The sequence below is a fragment of the Phodopus roborovskii genome, unplaced genomic scaffold (genome assembly GCF_943737965.1).
Source record: "Phodopus roborovskii unplaced genomic scaffold, PHOROB, whole genome shotgun sequence".
Classification (NCBI taxonomy): domain Eukaryota; kingdom Metazoa; phylum Chordata; class Mammalia; order Rodentia; family Cricetidae; genus Phodopus; species Phodopus roborovskii.
This window is the reverse complement of record NW_026126744.1, coordinates 1895321-1917384: the sequence shown is the minus strand read 5'-3', so window position 1 is coordinate 1917384 and position 22064 is coordinate 1895321. Positions and strand designations below refer to the sequence as shown.

Here is a 22064-nt window from a genome sequence, read left to right as displayed (position 1 = left end):
TTCTGATGTGCGTAGCAAGAAAAATATTTTTAAAATAAAGTTCTTACTGAAATTATAAAACTACAATCTTTAAAAAAAGATTTATTTCCATTGTTTTTTTTAATTAAGTATATAGTTGGGGGGGTGCAGGGAAAGGTAGTGTTGTTGCCCATGAAAGTGGGAGGTGGTATATGTTCTTGAACTTAGAGTTTAAAGGTAGTCTTGAACACCCAATGAGGGACTGGTCCTCTACAAGAGAAGTATGTGCTTGTATCCACTAAGCCACCTCCCCATCCCTCAAAGTGTGAACTTTTAAGGTGATGTAGTAGACCTGCATGCTATAAACTAGAGATGTTGAAAGATTAGAAAAGCACTCTGTTAGTACCTGTTTTCTGACTTGCATTTTACTCAATAAAGTATGCACAGCATATTTCTATTTCAACGTACATATACATACACATACATACACACATGTATCTACATATACATTATATATATATATATATATATATATGATATATTCAATTTCATTTGGGAGGATCTTTTTCTTGGTGATAAGACACTGTACATATCTGAATGTGTTTCTGATTTTCAGCACTGGTGGAGAAAAATGTTTCTGGCCATCAGTAAATATATCAAGGGAACTAGGAGTTCTACAATGACTCCCTCAAAATGTTTGAAGTAAATCACATATGTATTAGTGTTGCTTTTGATAGACTTATCTAAGTTTACTTCTCTACATGATTTCCCACTACACAAACCAGTGTAGCACTGGGATAGCATTGCCTATGCTCACTAATACAGAGTACTAGCAATCATTTTTACCATTTGCCATCTGATATTTAGAAATGGTTTCTCATGAACTTTCAGCCTTTTCCTTTAATTTCTTTATTAACTATACTTATTCTAAAAGGCTGATTTTGTCATTTTCTCCTGAATTCTCACATTTCCATTTATTGGTATATTTCATTAAATGTGGAATATACGACACACTTTTTATGAAGCATTAATCATTTTGAAGACATTATCTTTCACTTAGAGAAGTAGCATTGAATCTCCATGTGCTTTAATGTCTTGCTAAAGATTTCAGGTCTTCTCACAGAATTAGATTCTAATTTTAATTCCCTTGCAGAATTAGAAAGTTCACTAAGAGCTCTGCTGTGGCCAGAGGATGAAGAGGTGATGTTGGTGCTGGGATGAACCATTAACTCCAAACATACTAATGACAGGACAATTTACTGCGTCTTTCTTCTAAGTAGAAAATGTCTTAGGGTAGGAACACTGTAAAATAAGTACAATAGTTTCTATTCTAGAAGAGAAGACAGAGAGGGATCAGGGAAGAGAAGGGAACATAAGGAACAGGAGGAGAGGGATCAGTGGCGAGGGGAAAGACCAGACGGTAAGGTAGGGGAGGAAAATAAACAGGAGACAGACTGAACTGTATGCATTGCTCTCTGGAGAGCTTCATTTTTTAAAATCATTTGCAGACTCCTCCTACATCATTGTAAGCTCTGATTAAGAAGTTGTTTTAGTGGAGATGCAGTACATTTGAAATATTCCAAGTGAAAAGGAACATGACATGTACTTACAACGGGAAATAGGGCAATAATCCCAAGGAATAAGAGGATTCCCCGTGTAGCACCAAGGTCCATGGGCATCATCATCAGGATTGCGGCAATAATTCTTATTCAACTTGCTTGCATCTGGCTCCCAGAAAATATGCCTATAAAAACAAGCTAGGCATTAGGAAGTGTCTTTTCCAGCCAAGAGAAGCAAATAGTTACAAGAAGATATGATCTTGACACACCTCTTTCGTTACATCTTCAATACAAGCTTTGGCTACCGCTCTCATAGCTTGGGGGAACACTTTGAATTTATAAGTTTATTGAATAGAAAATAAGGCTTCATAATTAGAGCATGTAAAATTGTGAGACATTTTGAGATCTTGCTTCTACTTAATGTTTATAATGTGATGCAGAAAAAAAATTTTGAGAAGCACTATCTAAAATCAAAACAGTTAAATATTGAAGATTACAATATAAAATATGTAGAAAACACAAGCTACTGGAAAATACTTCTTCATATTTTTCATGCATAAAAATCACCACTAGCAACATAATTGTCTCAATGAATGAGAAAGTTATTAATAAATTTCCAATTACATTCTAAATTTTCTTCATTGAATACTAACAAATTAGTTTCCTGGCAGGTACCTAAGTAACATAACAAAATTTGCAACTTGTACATGAACTTTTACTTCAAAATTAAAAAAAAAAAAACTTGTTATTCTATAAGATTATGCCAATTTTTATAACATCTGTGTTTGCATTTGAGTCAGGAATATTAAGTCAAATTCTACACGGCGAATTCTGCTTGTCACTAAAAACTGTAAACAAGTGTTTTGTATTATTAATTACTACTGGAAAGAACTTGCACATGAAAACTTGGACCATCTTTCCAGACGCAGGTTCACTTTCTAGACTAGAACAGAAGATGGTGCACATCCCATATGCTTCATTTTACTGTTATTTATACAATCTTCAATGAACCTTCCAAGGGAGGCTTGGAGACATCAAGAATCCAAGAGAAAATTACTGATTGTAAATGGATATTGTGAATAACAGAGGTGGTGTTGGAACCAAAGGCTGTTTTCAATCACCACTGTCTATTCTTGAGTAGTTCATTTTTAAACAAAAATGCTACTATGCAACTCAGTAATTCACTAATTTCCTCTGAAATGTCTTGAAGCGACTTTTAATTGGTCCCCCCAAAATAAAGCTAATGTCAATAAATTAAGAATAGATAGCAACAGATGTATTGGCACACACCTGTACTCTCAGAAATTTCAAAAATGAATCATAAAAAGTCATGATTAAAGGCCACCTTGGATTATATAATGGCACCCTGTCTGAAAAATTTTATATATATATATATATATATATATATATATATATATATCCTATTGCTATTTGTGAAATCAATTAATTTAAAAAATATAAGGCATGGTTGCATCTAATTTAGAAAGGATGAACTTTACATTTAAAATACAACCTGAAGTAAAGTGATTCAACTTCCTGGAGGCCTTGATTCCTTATACACATGATATAAGAAGCTGTTTGGCAGGCATTTAGTTAGAGCTCCTAACTTTCTTCCATTCTTGTATACATATTCTGTGGCGTTTACTAACAATCTGTTTTTAGTAACAACTATGTTTTGTCATCATTTATGGTTTTACAAGTGCTAATACTAGTGTCATGTGAATACTACCTTCTTTAAGAAAATAGACAACATAAATATATATAATTCTTAAAAATATAAATATTTTCTTAAGTTACAAATGTAGTTCTGTTCTGGTTTCAAAATTTTATAAATTACCGGTATTAGAGAAAATTTGCTTCCATTAATTTTAATAGTCAAGTAGAATTTTAATATAAATATGTTTATAAAAGATCATTTTTTTATCTCACAAGTTGCTATTAATCTTAATTTTGCTAATGCTATCACCCCTGAATTGGCAACTATACTGCCTTGTTGAGTTAGGTAATGATTCTGTCAATGTTACTAGGTCCCTCCATGAAAATTCACGAATCTACATTTTTGGTTCCCCACTGTATCTATTATATTTCAAATCTAATATTAAGTGTTTCACAACTGTATACTGGTTAAAATATATATATAAAGGCTTACTACAAACAGAGAACAATGGTTTGAGCTATATAGACAGAATCAATCTATTATTTCTATTGGCATCTTCTACTAAAAGATAGAAGGAAATAACTGTTTGCATATTTGAACATATATAATTGCTACTATCATCACATTTTAGAAGTAGGAAGAAAGAAATCTATATACCGGTGTAAATCCTCCATATTCTTGTCCCACATTGAGCATGTAAGTCCAGACCTTGTTTTGGATAAGTTGCCCATGTAATTTTTCCCATTGCCACGATAACAATCTAGACATAAAATACATGGGACTCAACACTATTGTAAAGCATAAAACATGAACATTTTGTAAACATATTAAGTCATCAAAATGAACATAATAATGAAAACAAAAGCTAATGCAAATTAATGAGAAATATTAGGTATAATGAATGAGAAACATATCACACTAAAATATCTCTATTCTCAGCCCAGTTTTAATTCCAGTTGTAAATGTTTGTATTAATTTGAACACCCCTCCCAAAAAAATAATACCTCTTACATAAAAATATCCAGAAAGGAGACTCCTTGGGACACTAAGGAAATAAAATGCTTTAAAGTGATTTTTTTAGTTCCCAATTTTTTTTTAAATGCTGCACTGTGCAGAAAATACACAAAAGTAACATAATAAAATTTGAATCCAGTTAGTTACTTGTGTTTACATTTTGGTTTCTCCTGATGTTGACATCTTGAGTCACCCAAGACAGCTGTTGTACAAATGTTCTTCAGTTTCAATCAGCCTGATTATTTTCCCAGCTATGAGATCAAGTTAAAGATGCTCAACAGGAATCTTGCATAGGTGATAGTTTGTCCTCTTCTGACTGTGACAACCTGGACATATGATGTCAATGTGGCATATCACTGCTGATGCATCTATCTAGTCACTTGGTTTAGTGATGGAAAGAAAAACTTCTCGTCTCATGTAACAATAACAACAGATCCTAAATCTGTCATGTTTTGAAGCTGATCCTATTTCCAAACAAGTTTCTGCAAATGCTGAGGCATATGGTGATGGTGCTTCATAAGTCAGTTATTACTGGGTTGCATGTAGAATGGTTATTTTTCTATTTCTAGTAATTTTTCTCCCCATCTGTCTCTTCCACTTAGGTATTATTTACAGAACTCATAGTATACATAGAGACTTGTACATTCCATTTTCTTATCAGAGGAATATACATATATTTATGAAATACACATACACACACATATAATATATAATATTATATATTATATATATATATACACACCATTTCTTTTGGTGCTCAAAATGTTCAAATAGCCAACACAAGCCACTTTCAATTGATTTCTGTGTCTATTTCTGCCAGTGTTCACACCACCTGTGCTGCTTCACACCTGCGCTGCTTTACACTTCATGGCAGCCTTGTTTCTGACACACTACATTTTTCACTCATATCCTGCCATGATGCTGTAATGCTAACAAACACTGCTAGAAACATTTCCACTCTGGTCTGCTCCAACTCTATGCTATGGATGCCATAGCTTTACTGTAATACCAAATGTCTCTCATCTTATGAAAACATAGTACTTTTATTATGAATAAGAAAGGTTGAATGTTTTCCTGTCATCGCTACTCAGTATATAAGTAAAAATTAGTATATTTGGATTTAAATGCTTATTTTTTTCAAATTGGGCTTTGAGTTATTAACTTGAATTTCGTAGTTTAATGAATTTTGTCTTGATATGAGAACAGCATTAGCAAAATTTTGTGGAATAGCCTTAAACATACTTCTGCCTTTTTGTGCTAATTACTTATGTGAAGGTATTCTCAACATTGGAAATTGTAAAATGAAAATACCCATCAACACTGACATTACTCTGTATTTTGGAGTATCAAATATTCAGTCAAGATTGAAGATTTGTTTGAACCAGTCTTATAGTATGCAATTTTTATCTAATCTTTAATAAGTAGCTATATATATGAAATGTGTCTTTAAATGAATTTCTTTATTATTTATTGTCTATAAATGCTTGACTTGTATATCAATTCTGTATTTCTGTATACCCAGGATTGTGTGAAACTGTCTCAGATGAGAAGTAGTCTTGTAGTCTTGTCCTCGGCATCACTATTCTTTCTCCATGGGGAGGAAGATGGAAAGTTTCATAAGATTTAGCTATTGTGTTTGTATTTTCAAGATTTATGCATAAGATAGGTAAGATATACTTACTAATCACATGCTTGGTAGCCGCTTCTCCCCTTGGACAATTGCTATTTAATATTTTTGATTTTTTTCCTGAGTTGTATAGCTGACTGTTGTTTATTTTGTTAATTTTTAAATCTTTCAATTTATTTATTGATTTTATATTTTTCTGGGGTATATTTTTATATATGATATATATGATGATTTTCTTTCTTTTTGTTCATTTCATCTTAATTCTTTTAGTATATAATATTATATTTTCTGATGTTGATTAAATATATAAAAGTGTAAATCTTCATAACCCAGCAAATACTGTTTTGGTAATATCTTAAAGAAATTAAACAATTTTATTTTTCACTTTCTGTTATTATCTAATTGGAAATTATTTCCAACTTACTAATCTATACAAGCAAAAATGTATGCTTGCTATTACCCCAAAGGATAAGAACAACATTAGTTTATATGTGTATATATGTGTATATATGTATATACACATATAAATTGATTCACATGTGTGTGCATATTTGTGCATGTAAAGAAAAAGAAACTTACAATATATAATTGACATACAATATAGATTTATGTTAAGTTCATTATAAGTAGACTTGTAATAGATGACAAGCAGATATAGATGACAATAGGTAGATATATAAGATAGATGATAGACAGTTATATAGATAGATATATGATTGATAGGTGATAATTTATAGATTAAATGATTTATAGATGATAAATAATAGCTTATAAAGAGATATGATAGAAAGATGATAAATGATAGATAAGTAGATAGATAAGAGTTAAGCATATAGATAAATAAATATAGATGATTACAGATAGATATACTAGATAAATGGATAGAATATAGATAGATAGATAGATAGATAGATAGATAGATAGATAGATGATAGATAGAAATAGGCATAGCTTCAGATGGGTAATAGCATATAATAGCATAATGGTCAGTCAATATTACAGCTGAATGCTGAATTGGCTGGCAGTATTTCCTGAGTAGTGGCACTGTGCTTTCTTTCTTTATAGCATATTCATGACAGAGTCTGCTAGACTCTTACATGTACCAGATAGAATACATTTTTTACATAATATTTACAAAGAATTAAAGAGAGAAAAGACAGGAAAATGTAAAGATTGTTAGAAGAGTTTAATTCAATGTAATTTGAGCAAATTACTTAATTCATTAAAGTAAATGTTTGGTCTTCGATAAGACATATTCATTAAATAATTGATACTATTAAATAACCAAATAAAATATTCACATATTCAGTTTCCTGATTCTCATGTAGGTGGCCCTGTGTGAATGAAAACCTCTCAGTACACACAAGAAGCTCTCAAAACAGCTGTTTCCATTTCTCCAATTGCAGTTTCTGCAACTGTCTTAGTGAATGAGAAAGGGCCACAGAACACTCAGCACTAACAACTGCTCTTAATTGCTAGTTTTAACTTTATTTCTAGCTGACCTTTAAGTCTGACAAATAGTGAGACAGACTGAAAGAAGTCCTTCCCTGTCTCTGCCTGTAAACAAACAGCTGTTCCTGGGGGAAATGTTAAAGGACAGAAGTACACAGAGGAGGAAATGAGCCTAAAAACGGGGAGTAGGTAGGCTTGGACTTTTCCTGACAATGGCCATGGTTTTTTAAGTTTGTGTGAACTAGAATATGATCATTAAGAGTATAATTCTCAGTTTATTGCACACTAATGTGTGTTTAGAGTGCAACATCAGTATTCACCACCGGCTAATTATTTCCACAGAGTGAACTTCAATCTATCTACTACTGCTCCTGAATCAGCTGTGTTAAGGCACCTTCATTTCCAAGTCAATGGCATTTCCCTAAGCCCTGAAGCAAAGGTCAGTTCAGGGCACTTTGTTTTGCAGGGCTTGCTGAAGCAGTGCTTCATTGGCTCTCCTATCTGGAACCCTCCCTAAGAATTCTACTTCCATGAGGCATCCAATGTGATCCAGCTGAAACTCAAACCAGATCATGTAACTTCCAAACCTCCTTCACCAGTCCTAAGAGCTCCTGTGGGGCTGAGGCAATTTACCTTATCATCTTTATAACTCATTGACTAGTCCATCTTGCTCATTTGGTGACAGCCAGAGTGATAGGATTAATTTACTATTAAACTTTTGCAGTACTCTTTCCTCTTGAACTATATGCATTTATAGTTTCCCAGAATGCTCTTTACATGTATGGATGCGGGGAGGGGTGGGCGGTGGGAGGGGCGTGCATAATGGCCTGTCCTCCCAACTCTCCTTAAACCCCAATATACTTACAGAGAAAATCCACCTAATCTTGGAAACATAGAGATCAACATCTCTCTAGCAGCATATTTTCTCTCTGGCATCTAGTCGCAAATTTCCATAATTGCCCACTAGAATTTTCATTTTTCATGTTTTCTGACTGCTAGAAAGTAGTTCTTTGTGTACTGGTCCTGGTTTTATATGGCTAGTGCCTCAAACCACGGCCTCTCTTAAATAAAAGCTAACTAAACAAATGAGTAAATAGATATGGAATGATTTAATGAAGGAATGGATATATAAAACATACCATTCCTACTCTGTGATCTTCCTTGTAAACCTCAAGAACAGTTCAACAGGAAATAGAATGTGTCCCCCTTCTAGGCATTTCCCCTGGATTTAATCACACCCCTACTACAAAATGTCAGCTATTACCTTGTCCACTTGACACGTCACACTTGGGAATTTGCGAGCAGTAGCCAACTCGGATGTTTGGGTCAGTGGTAAAACACCATGGTGATTCAGCCCCATCTGGATTGCGGCAATAATTTTCTCTAAGGTCCCTATTGAGAGGAAGCATGTTAAGGTAAATCGCCTGGCGAAGTTATCACTGCTACATTTCTAGTATCCCAGATGTATGCATGGTTTGGATTAGAACAGTGATAATAAGTTGGAACTCTGCATACAGCACACATGCTCACCGGGGTTGTAAAATAAACAGTGTCCTTAGAGGTCTCCAGGCAGGCTGCTACCTGAGGAACTAGAGAGACAGCAGCACTCAATTCTCGCTGACTATCAAAGTTACACTCCCACTACACACACACACACACACACACACACACACACACACACACACACACAGTATACATAGTAAATATATAAATAGTTGGGAAACTCATAATTCTCTTTGTAGAGGAAAACATACTAATAGCTACTACTTATTTAAATGGAATTTGAAACTATCCAAATATTCCATAGAAGAGGTCTCTTTCTTCCTTGATTTATGTATTTCTTTTGTGCATGTAGTTTAGTACATAGATTTCTTCTAATGAAACTTATTCTCACTTTAGAGAGGTTACTTATTATCTTTATAAATATTATTGTACAATTAATTAAGACTCAGTTATAATACACATGCCTAACAGTAGAGTAAATTATCAGTGTGGGTCATGTATATAGTTCATTATGTTTTAATAAGAAACTAGAGTTCCCTAGTCTAAGATGCCACTTAAAGTTTTTTTTATATTTAAAACCATTTCACTGGTGTATTTTTCTGTTTACTGTAGAGGTGTTTGCAGGTATAAACTTGCATTTAGCCAGAATATTAGTAAATAATAACCTATCTCACCAAACTTGAGCTTGAAATTTCTAGATATGGATAATTTCTTACTATATATTGTAAATTTAATAAAAATGTAATTATGTCATTGTTCCCTTTCTTTCCCCACTATATTTTTTATTTATTCTTCTCTCCTATATTATATCCAAACTACAGCTTCCACTCTCTCCTCTCCTCCCAGTCCTTCCTCCTATCTCCCCTTTCCCCCCAGATCCATTCCTCCATTTCCTTTCAGAAAAGGGAAGGCCCAGGATATCAACCAAACATGACATACCAAGTTATAACAATACTATGCACCTCCCCTCAGATTCAGACTGGACAAAGCAGGCCAGTAGGAGGAAAAATGTCTCAAAAGCAGGCAAAAGAGTCAGAGACAGCCCCACTCCCACTGTTAGGAGTCGCAGAGCACCAAGTTACACAACTGTGACATATATACAGAGGGCTTAGGTCAGACCCATACAGGCTCTCTGATTGTTGGTTCCGTCTCTGTGCGACCCTATGAGTCCTGGTTAGTATCTGTGAGCCTTTTTGTTATTGACACAAACTTTCAATAGTGTGAGCCAAATGACCAATGGTTAGTCATACTATGAGGAGGATTCAACTCATATCAAAACCCCTACACTTATCAGATTAGTCACTGAAAAACATGAATAAAATAATATAAAATTACATTTTAAACTGTTAGGCCTATATTTTGAATTCACATGAATGTACAATACATAATTGCTCAGTTAAATTATTTTACACTTGATTCAAAGCAAGATAATTAAATTAATCTAAAACTGCAAAAGTCTTCATAGGCTTAGTTTTAGAATCAATCCCTTAAATTGCCAGCTTTGCCCAGAATAGACCCAAACAAATATGGAGATTTGCCCAAATTGTCTCTATGTTTTGATATACTTATTTGAGGAGTTATTTACAGTTCCTGAAGTGAACAGATCACTAGATAATCCATGTGCATTCATGATAAACAGCATTGCTCAGTTACAGTCTATTAACATGATTTCTTATTTGAATGTTGGCAATAACTACAGGGTAACACAGTGGGATTGACATCAGCAAGTCTTCTTTGTCCCTTCTACTAATCTCTACTTGTTCTTGTGGTTTTCCCTTGTAATTTTTAATTCTCTCTGATGTGTGAGATGTTGTATGAGTTCTAGGGAATAGATTTCTGTGAAGGACGTGAACATTTAAGCCACAATGATAAGTTTGAATTATGTGCTTATAAGATAATAAAGACAAAATCAGAGCATGAACTAGGGTGCTAACTAACATGTACATGCATAGCATGTGCACTCACTCACTCACACACACACACACACACAAACCCCTTTCCAATTGGGCCACTAGAGTGTAGAAATTTCCACCCTGCTCTGTCAGTTGTCTTATTAAAAGTCAATTATATACAGGCATTATATGTCATTTATAGGCGCTATTCCAGTAAAGCCACTATGCATGGCATGTGTATTTTAAATTTCAAAGACAACTATTTCATGTTCCTTCTAACAAGATGGTCAATTGAAAAACCTATGTCAGTGTAGCTTTGGGAATCCAACAGCCAAATGATGGACAAGGAGCTGTAGGCTCATATCCACATGTGTGCATTTGTATCCACAATGCTGTTAATACTGAGGCCAGTTTCTTTGGGCTCATTTACATTTTTGATGTCTGTTATCTTCACAGATCCAGAAATGATTGCAAACATTTACACTACTGAAAATAATTTTGATCACAGACTTTTAAGGCTGAAAGCAGTTGGAAGCATTGGTGGAAGTCAAAGTGTGCTTCACTGTGAAAGAAAGAAAACACAATTCTCACCTTTATACAAACAAGAAAATTTGAAAATGATCTAGTCTAAAACTAGACAGACATCATAAAATTAATTTCTTAAAGAAAACTTTACAACTAAAGCTAGAGGTATGTTTTATAAAATATGCCTTATTGGTCCTCTAGATCAGTGTCTTCTAGAATGCTTTCAAAGTTTGCTTATCTGAGGCCCCAAAAGAAAAGCATCACCCAGTTTTCTCATCAGTATACCAAGGCTATTAAACATTGAGGGTTACTAATACAGAAGTGAGCAAAACCCAGTATGCCCCCACTTCCTTGAGATCCACTAAGTTTTCAGCATTTCCAAAGCAGACTCACTTGCACTTGAAGTTCTCCGGAGTTATATCATGCTGGTGAGGGTACTGAGAATCCCAGCGCTGACAGGGAATTCCATTCCAAATGGTATTGCTGGTTCCCCTATAACCTTCTCCTTGTCCTTGAATACATTCAGTTGTTTCCATGGGGATATCCGTATCATTCACAGTACTGTGAGCTATTGGTGGGAAAAAATATGAGCATAAAGAAAACCCTTCCTTCATCATGGCATCATCCTTTCAGGGCTCATAGAATTTGTGGTACCAGGCATTTTCTTTTATCATTTCTAAAGTTTAATTGAAAATAAATGGAGTTAGAAATTCAGCTTCACATATCAGTCTCCATTCCAATTTTCCTTTCATTTCAACCCTAATTTTTTTCTTGAAGAGTTTTGTAAAGATATTTATTTCCATATATCTCTATAATGTGCATGCTGAAATCAGTTCTCCCAGAAATGACTACAGTGTCATTCCTAAAGTTGTTTCTTCTATACATACAAATTCAACAATTTAAACATCACAAATTTTGTTTTATGTGGTTAATGTTATGTAGGTTAATACATTATTTTCTTTACAACCAAATTTTAGGGAATTAAAAAATTCAGTTGTTCCTATTTTTATTTTCCAACTATCACACACCATCAAATATACATAATGCTCAGTTACTATGTAAAAAGAATTATAAAATAATTTTTGCCATAAACCTGAGTCATTCTTTTTGTGTTGAATATACTCTCAAGCAAGTATAACTGAGGACAACTTAGGAGGTAAGTGCAAGGATGTACACAAGGGGCTGGGCTGTGGGAAGGCTGGGGATGGTGAAAGACTGAGGTTTGAGACCAGGCTGTACCGTGCTAACACCCTTCTTCTAAACAAACCCCAAAGTAAAATGCATAAAACTTTTATTGTTTTGATGAAGTCAGAGGTAAACTCCTCAGCTATCTTGATGACAAATGATCATGCAAAAAATCTCTGGATAAAAGCCAAATTTTTAAACCATTGCAGACTTAACTAAATTTCTCTGTGGCATTACAGTCTAAATAGATGGGTCATCTTTTCAAATACAAAATGTTCCATCCATGTTTTCTATACGTAACAGTATAAGATTATTAAAAACAGCTTTTTCTAAGATTATTTCGCTTTTATATGTAGATAGAGGTTTCATTTCATTAAGTTCCCTGAAGTATGTTTATGTATATTTATCATTGTCCTAGAATTCTTTATAAATAAAAACAATAATAAAAAAAATAGTGCAGTTACACACACACTCACATACACACACACACACACACAATCACTTCTGGTTGACAAAAATCTAGAATGTATGGGAGTGGGCCTCAGAGCATGCTTGTGACTTTGATTATTTTCACCCCTCACATATGAGTGTCAAGTTCCATGGCTGGAATCCTGGAGAGCAGAGAAGAGCTGAGTGACACTCACTCATGCTTCCTGCCTCCTGACTACAGATGGAACATGAACCAATGCCTCAAGCTTTACCACCTTGACATTCCCACCATGAGGACTGTGATTATAAATCTGTGAGCCAGAATAAATTATTTCTCCATTAAGTAGCTTTGCTCAGGGTATTCTCTCACAGTAACCAGAAAAGAAACTGAAATGACGGATTTCCTCTTATGTCCCCTAAAACTTACTAAAATAACAACTTTGCTTTGATTCATATAAATATTTAGTATTTTATACATGTCCTTTAGAAAACAGAACTATAGTTCAGAAATATCCTAATTCATAAAGAAATGTAAATGAAGATAAAAATGTTTGGATTGATCTCTATATTGTTATTTGAGAGCAATATATAAAATAACAGTGATATTAGTGATAGATAGGTAGATGATAAATATGTAAATTATTGTTCTAGTAAATGGCTTAGATAGAAGTTTGTACTCAGGACTGAAAAGTCTTTAATGTTATACAAAATAAGCTGGATTTCATAGTCCCTGGTAACTATATTTTATCAAAGGGAATACCATTAAGTTGGATAATTTAAAATTAATTGGAGGAGACTACATTTTGTGGAATACCTTTGAATGAAAATAACTCTAAGATAAGCTGACCTTGTACTAATACATTGCACATCTTATTATAATACCACAATAAGAATAAGGAAACCATAAGTTCCTCTATTGCTATGATTTGATTGTGGCCATTTCATCTGGATTGTTAGGATTGTTATTGAAATCTGGATGACATTGATTGCTTTGGTGTTAGAAGCTGGGGACTTTAAGACTGATCAAGTCATTAAGAGGCATTCACACTTCCTTATAAGACGGGATTCATTCTATTGAAGGTGGATCAATGAAGCAAATCCTCCTTGTGTTTGTTCTGCTCATATGTCTACTGGCCCTTCTGCCTTCGAAAATATGTAATGCAGCATCAATACCTTCCCACGTGCTTCAACTCATCCTTGAACTTGCAGCCACCAGAACCCTAAGCTGAGTGGCCCCCTCTGTCATAGAAATATAAGAGAGACTAAGATTTTTAGCTCTTAGGCACAAGTTCTAACACACCAAACTGGTGACAGCAATAAGAATTTGGATCCTGAAGTTGGAATGGAGTTCACAGTTGGGGATTCCAGTGAAAACAGATACTTCCTTTAGTCTTTTCAGAGTTAAACATGTTATCTCTTTACTGTACCCCTTATTTGTGTTTTCTGTTCTGTTTACTGATGACCTGCTCTTACCCAGCTTTGCCCTTGGCATGCTTTCCCATGCTCCTGTAAAGCACAGTCATGGCCAAACTGACTACATATGGGCTGATAATTTCCCTCAGAATTGGCTCAAACTTAATTAAAAAAAAAAAAAAAAGAATATGGTCTGGTCTGACTTGGTAGATACTAACCAAGGGTAGAAGGGTAAAAAAGTGAAAAGATAAAGTATTCGGACATAACTGGGGATTTGGCCATTACCTTAAGGAATGTTTTCATATGTAAAGAGATTCTGAATGCTACTTTCTCTACTGTGAAGCTTCTTTTATATATATATAAAAAAAAGATATAAGAAGGTTATCTGAAAGCAGGACATTCTGCCTCAACTCACTGTCCATTATTCAGTATGACCATAATTATTGAATGAAACCTGGGAGTGCTAATATCTGAACTACTACATAGATGTATCAGTTCAAAGACAAGTTGAAATGTATTAGTGAGAAGATTATGAAGATAAGTAAAGATGATCTAACTTATTAGGAAATAAATATCTGAGAAACAATGAGTAGTTGTGAACAATAACATAGTTATGAGAAAAACTTGAGCAAATAAATTTAAAATATCAACACAAAATAAATAATTTTGGTGAGTAGGCACACTTTAAAATTTTAGGAAAACCTGCAGTCTAAAAACTGTCTCTAATAAAATCAAAGTGAAAGGGAACATGAAGTTGGATGGACAGGAAAGAGGGTGTCAGGGAGGAGTTTGGAGAGGGTAAGAATGTCTTTAAGATATATTGTAAGAAAAGTTAATTAATACAAAGAAACTCAATGGTATAATGGCATTAGGAAAATATCTCACTAATGTGTTACCAATTCTAATGTCAGGGTCAAGTTGAGAATTTTGTATTGCTGGAGTTAACCGTATCTCATATGAAGAATTTTCCAAATACAGTTAATTAAAAACATCTCATTTTTAAGTGTAATTATAAGACACTCATCATTTAAATCATTGAGTTGAGTCTTCATCTCAACTTTTATTCACATTCTAAATATTGCATTGTTTAATTCTATTATGACCATCATTATTGCTGTCATGTTATTGTTTGAGTTATTTTTGATACAAAAATGGCTTCCTTTAAGCCTCCCAAATTGAATTATAGACATAAACCATCATGGTTATCACTTCATGGGGATAGTTTTACAGATTTTGATGAAAAATTATTTTTAAAAGTCAATATTCACAAAAAACACAACAACAAAGCCACATTAGTATGGTAACATCAAACCAAAGTTATGAGGGTTTAGTCAATAAAATACCTTCCTCACAAACTTAAGCACTTGGATTTAGATCTGCAACATCCACATAAAAGCTGGATTGGCCAGCTTGTACTGTAACCCAACATAAGTTGTTGGCTTGGAGGGTATAGGCAGATCCCTAAAGATGATTGGTTACAGTCTAGCCAAATCATTGAGTTACAGATTCAGAAGCCTTGTCTAAAAAATTAAAAGTGGAGAATAATTGAAAAAGAACCATGATGTTAAACTTTGATCTCCACAACACACAATATATTTGTGCCCACAAATATACATGTGTACACTCTCACATATTCATACATTCATATGTCACAAATACACAAAATGGAAGGTTTGGATTACATAAATTATTCTAATTTAATTATGAAATTCTCAGACATATATAAAAAATTAATGTTATGTCAAAAAATAAATATTATGTTTCATTAGGCTTCGTAAAGGTGAAAAAGGGGTAACTATCATTCTTACATATTAATTTAATGAGCATCTACAACTTTATAGAATATTAAATATCTTAGTTTTTAATTTTCTTTGTTGTAATTTATTAACCACAAATTATTATCCTAAATTCAGGGCTAGTACATCTATATTTATTTCACTCCACATTCAGCTGCTAGAAGTGACCTCATCAAGAACCACATAATTCTACAGTGCATACAATAAATAACTTGCATGAATGAAGATATATTAGTATAATTACTTAGGACAACTAAGTAATTTTCATCAATAAGAGTTATTATGAGACTCTGAAGCTATTCAATAAACATTGTCTGATGAATGACATTATCCATGATAAATGATATGTACATAAACCATCTAACTATTATGTATATAAAATAACATTTCTGAACTACGATAAAATAGGCTTCTTCTGCCACACTACTATATAAACACCAAAACCTGGAGCAAAAGTGAAACAAATGCTTCATGATAATTGATTTGGAAAGGGCCGTCAATACTGGGAAAGGCATTCCTTTGTACTTAATCCTTCAACATGGGATTCGGATTGCAGAAGGTTCAAAGAGTCTCCAGTGGCCATACCAAGAGAGAAAGAAGAACCACATCACTGCCAAGTATCTGCTGAAGCTGATCAACTTGAGATAAAACAACGTATTTTAAAATACATCACCACCATACACACAAGCATTTTTGCAAGTTCACACTTAACATACCAGGAACTCTTCTGAGAATTCCTCAAAATAAAATATTCTGCCAGGGTGTCAGTGGTGGCCAGGTTTTGGACACAGATGTGAAAATGTTTAAGTGCTCCTCCATGGCCTGGCAGTGGAGGAATGATTGGCCTTGGTGATTGACACACAGTGTTCTGTTTGGAAATACTTTAAGGAATACAACATTTGCTATTGAAATTTCCACTGTCTTGTTACAAAACCATCAGATACAGTGGGAGCTTCTTGGAACATTCTTTTTACTTCACTGGTCCGAATGTAGTGTGATCTGATTGCCAGAATATTTGAAGGCCGTTTGCAAGTTTAAATAGATATTTTTAGATAAAGAGGATTGATGTATCTAATCCTGAGGGTAGACATCTTTTCCCAAATAGGCATAAGTAGAAACAGATCTTTAATAACAAATTAATCCAAGTATAGTATCATAGACCTGTAATCCAGCATTTGGTCTGCTAAGGAGAGTGGTTCATAAAAATCAAAGCCAGCTTGTATATCTAAAAAACACCCTATCTTATACAAATAAAAGTAAACAAATACATTTAATTAATATTCTGTTAAAGTCTTACCAGATCTTTGCAGATAAACTCTATTTTTTAAAATGGATGTCTACAAATGGGAGCTAGAGTGTAAGAGTCTCAAAGAGTCGCACCCAGGGATTTCTAAGCTCTAGACAGGCAGGTAAACCATTCAATCACAGCCAGTTACCAAGTTACAATCCTTGCCAAAAGTAATTCAGATTTCCCAAGAGTGGTAAGAAGCCTGATACTTCCACTTGTGTGTGTGTGTGTGTGTGTGTGTGTGTGTGTGTGTGTGTGTGTGTGTGCAGAAACTAGAAAGGGACAGCAGGTATTCCAGAGAAAGAGAGAGGTGCCCTACTCTCACATGGAAGTTATAGATTCAGACATGTAATCACTCTTAGCCACTGACCCCAGTGCACCTGCCTAGCCCCATACTCCTATCAATTTTTCAAAAGTTAAGAATAAATTGCTTAACATGCCAGTGGACAAACACCTGATTATCCCCTGGAATATATCTAACCTCATAGCTTCATAAGATACTGAAGGATGCAGAAACACAGACTGTACCTCTTGGTGGTTAACAGGGACTTGAGTACAGTACAGAAAGCTACTCTTCCATCAACAGTACTTGTGCTCCTTGCATCACAGAGGGCAGGATCGGGCCCACTGTAAATTTAAAGAGCTTCTTGCTCTAAAGTTGACATGGGAAAGTAGTAAAGACCTCCAAAGTACAAACCTCAAATTGCTTGCACGTTTGCTCTCCATGTGAAGCCAGTATTCATACTGAAACATTTCTCTGGACTTTCTCCAACACTTTTCTGGTACAAAATACACAGGAGACAAGGCATTCATGAAAGATCTTCAATTCTATAGTATTATTTCTTAGAAGATGACTTGGAAAAGCCATCCAAGTGAAAGACTTTTCCCTTGAGAAGGGTATTGATAGCATGATTTTTTTTTTGACTGAGTATATAATACAATTTTATTTTCATGAATCTCTACTCAGGCCTGGGCTTCCCAATAAAACTAAGTGAAACAGTTAGATTTCTTTAAGAAGGAGACAATTTGTCATAAATATTTTCCCAGCATCTGAGTACACTGAAATTTTAAAGATAACGATACTCTTTTTATTTTATTTATTTATTTATTAAACAAGGCTCGTATTGAGTTTTACTACAAGGAAGGGCTTTTGTATTCATTATCAGAAACTATTTTGTAGTAACAAAATGCTAAGGACTCGGTAGTTTCAGCAAAGCTAATTTATTTTCTCATAGTTTCTGGAGACTGGAAACTCCAAGAAAAAGGTTCTGGACCAGAGGCTACTAATGAGGGCTTCTCTTGGCAGGTAGATAGCTGGCTTCTCGCCTTGCCCTACTAGGATGGAGGAATGGAGGGAGAGAACAGAACTGTCTTCCTTTTGCTGTAAGACCATTATTGCTACAGGCTTTGGGCCCTTTATTAGACCTCTACTTAATTTTAAATCCCTTCTAAAATACTTGATCTGGTTGGTGGGGTGAGAGGCTGGCTAAAGTCTACAGATTTGAGTAGAGAGACTAAAACTAAAAATACAAAAGGTACCTGAAAGATTCATACTAGTTAAGGATATGAAACAGATGACTCTATTGTATGAATATACAATACAGTGTAGGAGAAGGTATCTAACTGGGCATTATGGCATATGCCTATAAACCTAGTACTCAGGAGGTAGAGGCAGGCAGGTCTCAGTGAACTGGCCAGTCCCATCTACATAGAGAGCATCAACTCAACTAAGGCCAAGTAATAAAATGCTGATTAATAAACAAAGAAAACAAATGTTATTTGACAGAATCAAGGATAAGATCTGAAATGCTAACAGAAGTAGCATTTAGTGGTACACACTTGTAATCCCAGCTGCTGGGTGGCAAAGGCAGAAGGATATCCCATGTTTGAGTCAGCTGGTTTTGTAGTGTGAAAAAGAAAATGGAAGAGGAAAATATTAAATGGAGTGGTAACTCCACTCAAAAAACAAACATAAAGAAATAGTTCATCCAAACTCTGATGATGGAAAATAATACTTTGGGGGTAAAATGGAGCAGTGATGAAACAAAATGGCCAATTAAGACATTCACAGAAGTTTAAACAATAGCTCTAGGAAAAATATCAAACAGGAAATATGAACAAGAGTACCTTACTGGGGTTACTCTATGATTTTATATTCTGAGCTAGATAAACGACTGTTGCAACCATGCAAATGAGAATTTCAATCACAGAACAGACTGTTCTGCAAGAAGAAATTCAAAGAGAAAGATCTGACAAAAATCACCAGGTAGGTAAGCTACTAGTGGTGGGAGACTGAGTGAGATCTATTGGAGTAGGCAACAGGTGTATTGTAATCAGTGATCTATCTCAGGATAGTGCTTTCAGATATACTTGACGTTCCTGAGAACTCCAGGGACCTGTAGAGTCAAGACTATCTTCACAATACTACTATAAGGTAATTTGTGCCCAAACACTGAAGGCACAGCAAACACAACATTCCTGGCTGCCTTCTAATAAGATATCACACACACACACACACACACACACACACACACACACACACACACACACATGCACATGCGTGCAAAAAAACCCACAACAAAACAACAACAACAACAACAAAACCCAGAAAAGAACAAATGACTAAAATGCCACAGATCTCTATATTTCTGTAAATTACACATTATCTGATTGAAACTGCATATATTACTAGCCAATGTTTTCACCATTACTAATGAGTGGACATGCTTTTAATTTCTAATATAAGAAATATTGGCTCACATAACCCACAGAGATATGTTGAGGATCGTAATGACAGGGTAGAAGGCACTTTCAGTCCCTGAAGTTTGCAAATCGACTTAAACAATCAGTGCAGCTTCCTAAGGGACATTAGTCACAAGCAAGGTTTGAGAATACTAGAAGACTAATGTATCTGATGCAGTTAATCTCAGCCAACATTATTTCTGACTAATATGGAAAACAAACATGCAAACTATGAACTTTCCTATGTGAAAATAAGAAAGCCAGTATTCCATTCAAGGACCACAGAATTTACAGTGTTGTTGTTTGCTTGTAGTATCTTAAATTTTCATATCATTGGGACTGTCAAAAATCATACATCTGAAATGTTTGTGGGCTTCTAACATTTGTGGAGATACCTCTTTGTGCAGAAGAACAAGAAGCCTTCTGCAGAGCACTCTGGCACACATGTGCAGACAGTGAGCAGCATCAATCCTTCACTTCCAAGGAAACACTGACCATAGGGAAAAAGCTTAGAAAGAGTGACAAGCACTAACTTGGAGTTTATTCATCAGAAAAAAAAGAAATAATAGCATTCAGATTGTGGCTCTGAAAGTTATGCATTTTTCTATCAGGACTGTTAGCCATGCTTTGCAGTTCATGCTAAGGCTCTGAAATTTCAACATAGTCACTTTGTCCAGCTCAGTCACGTTTTCATCGTTTGCAACTAGTGATGTGTGTGACATGGAACAGTTGGCCAGCAAATCCAGGCCCCACAGAAACAGTCAGCTAGCTGACACTGCCTCGTAGCCAAGGCTTTTCTGTCACTACTCACTAATGACATTCCCCAGCATCTTAAAGAAGAATGGATTTACCTGAATCCCATCTAATGTAGGCACTCCCCACCCTTAGATTGATACCTCTCACAGAAGCATCTATACAATACCCTTAGAAAACTAGCTCTATGTTCAATCCACTTCCAACTCCTCCCAATGTGACATATATAGTTTACATGCAACCTCTTGAACACTGTTCACATCCCTCCCCACTTTGTCTTCTCACTCCCTGCTGACTGATTCTACTCTACTTCTTCTATTCTATTCTACCTATATTTCATGGCTTTTTTATTTCTCACCTCATTGTATTGCTCTAAAATAAATTCATATATTGAAATTGATTGTAAAGTTTCTTATGTTTGCAAGTCATACACACAAACATAAGCACTTATGTATACATATAGATGCCTATATGACAGCTAGAGATAAACAGTTATTAATAATGCATGCTCACAAATATCATAAATATGTCTAATGCGTTTTGAATATCTCCCCTTTTTCAGTGTCTTTAGTGTTTTTAAACCTGAAAGCAATGTATTATAGTAAAATTAATGTGGTATTAGATATGTGCCTTTGTTCTAAAAAGCAGAAAAGGATAATAATGAAAGTATCATTCTTTATTTCTTTGCCCAACCTCTTTTAAAACATTCTCATGATTTGGCTTAGAATCACAGAGGAAAATTGCATTTACTTTTCCCAGTATATATGTGCCAGTCAAAAGGTGAATGCGTGTGTGAGTATATATGTGATGTGTGTTCATCTAGTGAGAATATGTGTTCATGGGTTGGCTCGTTGTGCATTCACATGTGTGTCTACCGGCCCTTGTTCCCAGAAGAGGTTTTAATAATGCCTAGAACAAAAACAATAAAAAAAGAAACAATTGGTGTATTGTATCTAACTGATGTAAAAAGAGGGAAAGATGAGTATGATTAAATAAGTCAATGGGTGGAACTAATCCAGTCTCAACAGAGCAACAATGTCACAGGAGTCATCTTAGACTTTAAAGGACGAAACAGATGATTCAGTCTCCCTAGAACACTGTGTTTTAGCTGAAAGGCTTCCAGAGTCTGGGATCAATTGCATATGCTGTGTCCCTTCTCTACGACTTGTTCAAACACTTTGTCTTATTAATGGGTCTTAGAAATCGACTGACAATTCAACTCCCTGAAAAAAGTTATAGGGAACGTTCAGAAGACATTCTTCATCAACCTT

At 34.7% G+C, this 22064-nt stretch overlaps 1 protein-coding gene across 2 annotated transcripts in view; it reads right to left on the bottom strand.

Annotated features, from left to right (window-relative positions):
* The window catches only part of Hgf (hepatocyte growth factor), a 61927-nt gene that overhangs the window by 14818 nt on the left and 25045 nt on the right, over positions 1-22064 (bottom strand). For both annotated transcript variants that reach the window (XM_051174914.1, XM_051174915.1), the window contains exons 8-11: positions 11581-11755; positions 8532-8659; positions 3832-3934; positions 1569-1702 (exon numbers count right to left, since the gene is read on the bottom strand). In XM_051174914.1, the coding sequence (XP_051030871.1) occupies positions 1569-1702; positions 3832-3934; positions 8532-8659; positions 11581-11755 (540 nt within the window). The remainder of the gene's footprint in view (positions 1-1568; positions 1703-3831; positions 3935-8531; positions 8660-11580; positions 11756-22064) is intronic.